This window comes from Triticum urartu, chromosome 7, assembly GCF_003073215.2.
Source record: "Triticum urartu cultivar G1812 chromosome 7, Tu2.1, whole genome shotgun sequence".
Lineage (NCBI taxonomy): Eukaryota > Viridiplantae > Streptophyta > Magnoliopsida > Poales > Poaceae > Triticum > Triticum urartu.
The window spans coordinates 128543104-128552041 of NC_053028.1; the positions used below are offsets into that span (position 1 = coordinate 128543104).

At 43.7% G+C, this 8938-nt stretch overlaps 1 protein-coding gene across 6 annotated transcripts; it reads left to right on the forward strand.

Moving 5' to 3' along the window:
- Positions 1-818: 818 nt before the first annotated feature.
- On the forward strand, positions 819-4733 carry LOC125524125. Of its 6 annotated transcripts, XM_048689199.1 has the most exons (7): positions 819-1428; positions 2459-2584; positions 2706-2788; positions 3174-3253; positions 3722-3843; positions 4253-4334; positions 4482-4733. In XM_048689199.1, exons 3-7 carry the CDS (start codon positions 2772-2774, stop codon positions 4628-4630), a joined length of 450 nt encoding a protein of 149 aa, XP_048545156.1. In that variant the 5' UTR covers positions 819-1428; positions 2459-2584; positions 2706-2771; the 3' UTR covers positions 4631-4733. The 6 variants fall into 6 exon arrangements, 1 of the variants encoding a protein (XP_048545156.1); XR_007290556.1 differs by having other exon boundaries at positions 825-1428; positions 2706-3253; positions 4210-4334; XR_007290558.1 differs by having other exon boundaries at positions 825-1428; positions 3174-3843; positions 4210-4334.
- Positions 4734-8938: the final 4205 nt, after the last annotated feature.

The following is an 8938-nucleotide window of genomic DNA, read 5'->3' on the forward strand; positions in this document are numbered from 1 at the left end:
ACGGCGTCTGCGATCCGGCGGTAGGGGATAGGGTTCCTCTTCCCGGCAGTAGCAGCACGTCCCTGGCCGTGGACGCCCGGTGTTTCTCTTTAGCGGCCGACGACTCCTGCTCCTCGTCGTTCTGCGGCCTCTCCTGATGTCCTTGCTGCTCGTCCTTCAGTGGCTCCTCCCGGTGGCTTTCCCGCTATTTTTCAGGTGTCCTAGGTTGCTTTGGTGTGTCAGATGAGGTGTGCTCATGTCCTAGGAGGATGTGCTCTGTGACTGTTCCAGGACTCGAGGACGGCATCTCTCATGCTCTAGGGTGAGCGTCTCTCATGTCCGTCGGCGGCGCCTTTCGATCCAAGGCGAGAGGGAAGGGTCCCTCTACGGCGAGAGCAAAGGAAGATGCTTGATTTCCTCCAACCTTGGACTCGATCATGTCCACAACTCCACTCTGTTTCTGCAGGTCCTCGTTGTGCTCATGCTGCTCGCAATTCTCGATTCTTGTTTGCTGCGGTCGGCGGCGTGTACTAGCTTGGGCTTCTCTTTTTGTTTTGAGCTAGTATTCGGCGTTGAGTTGTAAGCTTCCTAGGGTGCTCCCTTGTATCGTTCGGCCGTTGTGCTTGTTCCTGTGTTGTAATTCCTGACCGGTTGATGGCTTTGTTAATTCAAAGCCGGGCTCATCGCGAGCCTTCGTTCTAAAAAAAAGATAGAAAAATACTACGAGTATATTGGAAATCTCATTACTCCGGCCAGTGGCGGAGCCATGACCGGCCTAGGCCCCAGGCCACCCACGGGCCAGACATGCAAAACAACAAGGTGCGCATCATGGGCGTACGCTCGCGCTATCCACCTAGGCAATTTTTACTGTTGCGATTTTACTGTACCGATGGAGGAAAGAAACAGAACGCCGGCGCCCTCGCAGTCGCAGCCCGCACCCAGCGCTCTCTTTCCTTTTCTCCTCCCAGCTCCAGCTAGGGTTGCCGCCACCGCCTCCTTCGGTCCTCCCATCCCCATCCTTCGCCGCAACAACGACCGCAGAGGAGCAGAGTGGCCGGCGGCAGATCGGCGCAAATCAGAGCGAAGTCGGGGCGGCGGCCGGGCGCGATCTGGAGAACCAGTGGTGTTCTCTTTCGAAATCTCCTAGCGCCGGCCCCTCCACTTCTCTCCTCCTCATCTCCTGGCGTGCACGTATCTTATCTTTCTCCCTCCTCTGCCGCTGCAATTCCATGTGTGTGTTCGTTGCTAATCAGTGTGTGTTCTATGAATCCAATCCTTTAGTCTGCAGTGGGTGCTTTGGGGTTTCTGTGGGAAAAAGGAGAGGATCTGTGATGCGTAGATTGCCGGGTCGCACCACTACGCTCGCGACGGCTTCGCGGACCAGCTGCCGGAGATCGTCGAGGCCACCAGGGGCAAGGAACCCTCGTCTTGCAGTGCGCCTTCAGCCAGGTGAGGTCATCCTTCTTCAAAATTCATCTCATGTATGTACCTTCTTGATTCCTCCAATATAACTTGCTAAGCCAAGCAAGGTAGTAGTATACTAGAAGAAAATTACTTTTTGTAGATGCCCATAGGTAACAGAAAGCCACGAGTTGTCAGGATCAACAGATGACCTGTGGAGCTTCATATTCAGTTATTTGTTAGCTACTTGCTTGCTTCAAATGTCTACATACTATAGGAATTAAGGTTCTGCTGTCTCTATTTCATAGATTTTATTGTATATACATACCGATAACTTCAGCATGAGAGCAAGAAGTTGGAGCAGATGCAACAACACATTCAGTTGTTGCACTGTATAGATGCATGTTTTTGTAGATGATTGTTCACCTTTTAATCAATTTCCTTATAGTTGTAGTTCAGACTTCAGACACAACTTTCCATGTTGTCAACCAGAAAAAAACAATTTATTGGAACCATTAGATTTATTAGTAGATGTATCATTATATTCAGGGGCGGAGCCAGGGGGGGACGAGCAGGGGCCTGCCCCCCCCCCCCCCCCCCCCCCCCCAATGATCGACAATTTTAGTAGCAGCGATGAGTAATTACCAACGAGATTAGATCAATATATGTACTCGGCCCCCCCTATACTCGAATCCTGGCTCCGCCACTGATTATATTTCTACAAGGGATAAACTAAAGCAAAGAAACCAATCCTTTTTAATTCATGTAAAGTTCATGTCTGTAATGAGGTGGCACTCTTAAAAGGTGAAAATTATGCAATATTATCCCCTTTCTTTTGTCAGTTCTAAATATTTTTTGTGGTTCATACTCTGCCAATGAATCTCATATTCTGATACTCGGCTATCAAACCCATTAAGCTACGCGGAAGGGGCGCTTGTTCGACTATGTGATTATCTCTGAGTGGAGTATGATTAGTGTTTGATTTTTGCACAGATTTATTTCGTTTGATCTTATATCAATTTAGATAGGCTATACATCGGGACCTTTTGTTCTGACCAGAGTTGATGATTTATCTCAGGATACGGTTGATGATGTAGTTGGAGATGGATGGTTCTTACTAAGATACATCTGTATATGTATGTGGTTTTGCTTCGGTTGAAGATATATGTGTGCCTTAAAGACATATCAGAAGTCAAATTTCTAGGTACGTAGTCAGTGATTACTCCCTCTTATATTTCTTTACGGAGGGCTTATATTTCTTTAAGGAGGGAGTATGTATTAATGATTGTTGGCAACTCCTATCTTACTGATGACTCCTCTTGTAGGTAAAATCTGATCAAGACTACTAGACGATCCAAGTGGAAAACTATTTCACTTTCAACTTGTATATCATGTCTGACCATGGAAGGTTAGATGGTAATATTGAATTCAAAAAGATGGATGCCAACTATTTAAAACACGCCTCTCACAAAAAAGTATAAATGGATTGGTAACTTGAGTCATGGGATTGGTGAGAGTAGTTCGCAATCTCTTGAATTGGGTGAATTTCATCACAAGAAAGAAGAAGGAAATTGGTAATAGTAAATTGGATGTTATACGATTTCTTACCTGACATCCTTTTGTTCTGGCTTGTGACTTTTGGAGCTGTTGAATGGCCTTTGTTGTAAGTGAATGTCTTGATTAGTAAACTTAGGTGTATTGCTTAGGTAGGGTGAACATTATGTACTTGTTTCCTTCCACTGCTTGTTTTTCCCTTCTTTTTCTCACAGTGGTTTGCTGGTGCTCCTCACTAGCTTGCAGGCATTGACTCCGTCGCTGCCTATTCGGCGGATTGAGGCACCCATTCATCACATGCGAGCTTTGAGATTATTTGGTAATCATTGTTCTTCTGTTTCTTCCTTTGGTGTCATTTCAGAGGTGCACTAGAACATGCAAGCATTTCAAAGGATTAGAAATGTTTGTCTAGAGTAGAGTGCCCCCTTTTATCTTGGTATATGTACAGTGCTCGATGCATTAGTGTGGCCTAAAATGTTTGAATCTTCAAATGTTTTTGAAAATTATTTTTATATTCAGATGACTCAATGCTAAAATGTTTGACTCGATGTCTTAGTTGTAGTACTGATTAGAGTTTACATGAGAAAATACTTACGCTTGGGAATCTACCTCACGCTGTCACGCACCTTCCTAATGTCTCTCCTCTTCACGTTGGTACTGCTGTGTATGTATACGTTTTACTGTCAATCTCCCTCGTCTTTTACACTTTTTAATGCATAATAATGAATTTCGGCATACGAGCTCGTTATTGGCCACACAAAGACTAAAAGCTATGTCGAGTATGTAGATGCATCGACCATAGTATCTGGTTCCACTGACAACTCGTTCAAGCTTTGGGACTTGTCTATGAATCAAGCAAGAGTAATTGACAATCCAATTCAGACTTCTACAGGGCATATAAATACAAAGGTTAGATATCCTCCATCGATTTTTGTTCTAGCTGTACTTGCACATACTTGTTCTCTTCTCAGGGTATTGTTCCAGAAATGATTATAATCAAGTACTCCATACAACCATTATCAACTCTTAATTTGATTTCTGTGCCCTTGAATCATGGCATGTTTACCTTTTGTCATGCATATTCAGTTACAGTGTATTATCAACTCTTGCACTGCCGATACATTAGTCGGGTTAGGCGGGAACTTTATTACTCCCTCCATTAAAAGTTTCAGCATGCCCAATATTAGGTCTTTGCTTCAAACATTGTTGGTTAATCGAGCCGAGACTTTGGCACCATGAACGGCGGCTTCCTTCTGATGTTTGATTTGGTTCTAGATTGCAGATTATTGACAGATATTTCTGTGTACTGTCTGCCCAGACACTTCCGAAAGTAGAAGAGAAATGGCGAAGAACTCCCACGAGAGATGTACACATTATTATGAATGATGGGCAGCTAATCGGTTAGTAAGCTATTCATTGTGAAAAAAGTAGCATGTACAGATTATTGCTAGGATTCAGAGTGACATTTTGTACTTTTTGAAGTGGACAATTATTCTGTTATAGACAAAGGTTCAGCTCATGTACTTAACACAATCTCGCATCACCAGGCGGAGTTGGTGTTCTTTGCGACAGTGGCATTGCTGGTGGCTGTAGAGAAAGCTCTCTTATACATGTGCACTGTCCGTTATGCATTTCTGTAATGCTGTCTTATTTTTCCCAGCAGGAAGATGCATTTGTGTATGTGCATTGCCTGTAACGCATTTCTGTTGCCATATCATTTGGGTTGTTTGTCTTCTCACTAAACTAAGCCTAGTGTGATACAATCATGTTAACAAATGTGGCAGCTTGATTAGCACGCACAATCTTGCCTCTAGAGGCGCCACCAGGTGGCGCCCCGGCCACTAGTGAAACTATCAAATAGTGTCATAGTTCTATGGTCATCAAAGGATTTTAGTGTCAGCCCGCCCGGCTTGCCCCTGCTCCCGGCAATATACTGTAGAAATGAGATAGCAGAAATGTCGGAACCAGGGGCTACTGCATCAATGGATTACAAACTCTGCAATTTTCTGAATTATTGTTCCACCCGTGATATTCTCCTTGCGTACTCCCACCGACACTTATTTTTGGACGGGAGGTAGTACTACTTTATCTAGTTATTCCATCAAACACAATCGTAGTGGATTACCCCTTGATTTGTAGTGTCAACATTAATTTTTGTTAATCGCCCGCACTAAGGCCTTCTTTGGTTTGGAGGAATTTCAAAGGAATTATATAGGATAGGATTCTTGTTGAAAATTTTCCTTTAAAGCTCTTTGGTTCATAGGAATGGATTCCTATTCCTACATAGGATTGGTTCCTATCCAGACTAGACCTGGCCATGGGCAGCCCGGCCCGGTCGACCTGACCCGGCCCAAAAAAGCTCGACCCGGCCTGGCCTGATCTTGTCCATGGGCCGGGCTTGGGCCTAGATTTCAAGCCCGACGGCTGGGTCGGGCCGGGCCTGGATACGTCGTATTCGCGCGTTAACGAAGAGGCCCGGCCTGAGGCCCAGTGGGCTTTTAGCGTGATGGGCTGGGCTTGGGCCTCAGTTTTTTGCATCGGGCTTTGGTAGGCCCGACCTGACCTGACAGATGGCCAGGTATAGTCTAGACTCAATGGAAAAATTCCTATGATGAACCAAATGACATCTCTTTTCCTAATCATACTCATAGGATTTGAGATATATGTCATCTTATTTTCTACAAGTTTTTTATTCCTGTAATAAGCCTTTCTATGAACCAAAGAAAGCATAAGCAGTTTTGTTTGCACTCTTATTTTGGATATAAGTGTAGACCTCTATCAAAAAAATGTCCAGGCTTCATTGAGATGCAAAACACGTTTCAAGGAAAAAAGTTATTTAAAAAACCACCACATTTGGGAGAAAATCACTACATTAAGAATGGTCTATCCTCTCGTTAGAAGACCCGACAATATTTTGTTGTTTAAAGAACCCATACATAAAGGGCCCTAAAGATAAATTTCTATGAAATGAAATTGGATGAAACTATTATGAATATCCTCTTGTCCTTAAGCAACTTTCTTGGACATGTTTTACAAAATAGTATTCCTTTTGAAATTTGGCCCACCATCTCGTCAATAGTGACAAAAGTAATGTCCAAGAAAGTTATCTCCTACTTTTGAAGAAGTATTGTTGGCTAAAAAAGATGGCTCGATGGTTACAGTTGACAATGGTATTATGACCATCTAATTTGACCTACTATCCATTCGTTACGTACAACTAGTCGTACGGTCAACTCAACAAGTGAAGGTAAACATTTTAGTTCTTGATGCTTGCAAGCATCTAGTTGGAAATGCGAAAGCTAGGACTCCAATTGTTTTTGATTGGTAGAAAATAACATACAGTTTTCAGATTGCACATATTCGAAAGAGTAAAATGCATCATAAGTCCTAAAACAATCGGAAGTGTGTCTAATTTAATTCTAAATCTATAAAACTGCATATTTTAGTCCTAAAACTATTTAAGTCATTCACCGAAGGTCTTAGTCTGCACGCATGATGAATTGACCAACACCACGTAGGCAATATTCGCCATCGCACACGTAGAAATCCAAGAATGCACAAAGTGTTTTATCTCTAAGAACACTGAATTAATCATCTAACTCAAGCAACATTATATATACAAGATGACCCATTGCAACATTGGTGCAAAGACCAATTATAGCCAAGAAGCGAAGCAACTAATACTATCAAAACTTTAGGTGAATTATTTGGGTAACGGAGAAATGGCCACCTTATGGAACTGCTCCTGGACTGGGACTGGCACCTTGAAGATGGAATATCTAGAGTTGTTCAAGCATTCCAGAAGGAAGAACGGGACATTGAAAGCAGCTCTTGCAGATGGAACTTGGAACGGCGATCTAGCCCACGACAACACCCAACCTCTCTAGCCTGAGATGATCAGATTGCAAAGATGGCTTACTGGAAAAAGACATACAGCTAAACGACCAGCTCTGGGACACAATCAAGTGGAGCCATGAGGCCTCGGGAATTTTCTCCACAAGCTCCTCATACAAAAGTCAGTTTCATGGGCTGATCATGGCAAACTTCAAATAACTGTTTTGGCAGACGTGGTCAACTCCTTGTCTCAAGGTTTTTGTCTGGCTGCTACTCAAGAACATGTTACGGTGCAATGATCGCCTCCTGAGGTGAGGCTAGCCAAACGAGTATTTTTGCCAGCTGTGTTTAAGGAATTTAGAAAGCTCTGAACACCTTTTTTTTGGGAAGTGCCCCTTCTCAGTTTCAGTTTGGACCAAAGCTGTTGGGGGGTTTGGTTGCAACTCCCTACACCCGGACAACTGTAAGAGTAAAACAAAGCCAGATGAGATCACAACAAAAATGATCAACGGGGTAGTAAAAATGATGATCGTCGTGATTCTAGGGAAAATTTGGCACCAGCAAAACGAGTGCACTTTCAGAGGCAAAGTGGCCAGTTTGACAGAGATCACAACAAGCATGAGAAGGACTCTTGATTTTTGGCGCCAAGCAGGGCGACCCATTTAGAGCACCCGTTCGGGGACTCGCCGTGAAAAATTCAAATCCTCTATCGCCCGACGGATGAATTTTTTTATTTTCTTTGTTCTAATCTCCTTGATCACTAGATCGAACACCACTTTTGTATTCCCGCGTGCTCTTTGATTATTAGCAATATATGCCAGCCATTAGTTGGATCTTTCAAAAAAATTGAAGGATGTTTCTCACGAATGGTCTGAGAGTGGTTATGTTTGTATTGTGTTTGTATTTGCCATGTATATTTACCAACAACACACAATGATGGTCATTACACATTTCCTTTCGCCAGCCAGGGCAACCCAGCAGTCGAGGTGATGAAAGGCTGATCGCACCCCCACGGTACATGACCTAAACCATCGGAACCTGGGACTCCTGCTCGGAACAATTGAGGAGACTTGGGGCATCTCGGCAGACCACATAGTCCAAATACCGGACAACTGAGCCCAACTGGATGCAACAAGAACTTAGGTGAACTATTTGAATGGTATCTTTTAGGAATTGTCTACAAGCAATTATGTTTGACCACACCCCCTAGGGAAAATAATTTGAACCGTCAGAAACGGGCATCCCCACTCGGAACCACAGGGGCAGAAAGAACTATACGAATCGACTAGATGATGTACGAGCCATGGGCCACAGGAGAGCGTGATCAGCGAACATATGCAGCATGCATGCAAACGGCCAGCCCACAAGGGTCAAAGTCATGGCAGACATGGGAAAAGACGTCATGTAAGCAGCCGTGATGATCAGAGGCCGGGCAGACATTGCAAAGCATTATGTCTGACAAGACCAAACGCTCGAAGGATGGGAAGACATGGCAGAATGCGCCATCTGTCCAGACCGCATCATTCAAAGACTGAACTCACATCCCAAAATCAAAAGGTAGTGGCATGACCCGGTAACCCTCCAACCAAGTGGGCGGGATGATAAGAGGTAGTGGCATGACCCGGCAACCCATTAGGAGAACAGAAGCAAAAGGAAGCCCAACGTTCGAATTGCGTTTGTATCAATGACTATCTAAAGGTTGTTTTTACCTATAAACTTATCGATGACCCGTTGTGCCCACCGAGCAAAAGTCTACCCCGACAAACAAGTCAAGTAAGTTATACGAAGAACCATCTAAAGAATGCATTTAGACACAATCCATTTACACACAAATGGTGTCTCAACCCATTGCATAAGCGTCATACACATGCATAATTGCATAAGCAGAGCATTAAGCATATAACTACAACATTAGCACCTAAAAACCATCGGTATTTCTTGCATGACACCAAGACAACATCACATGACTAGTCTGCTTTACTCAATCTCCTCATACTTGCAGTATTGTCACCTTAGATGCACGGTTTATCCCTCATCATAGTTTTCGATGATGATAAATCCATCACTAACAACAGTTCCACCATGTTTGACTAGTCAATGTTTCTCACAAACGGGTTGTGACAACCCAAGACTAAGACCCCCATTAGTTTCTATTATGTTCATGCTTGCA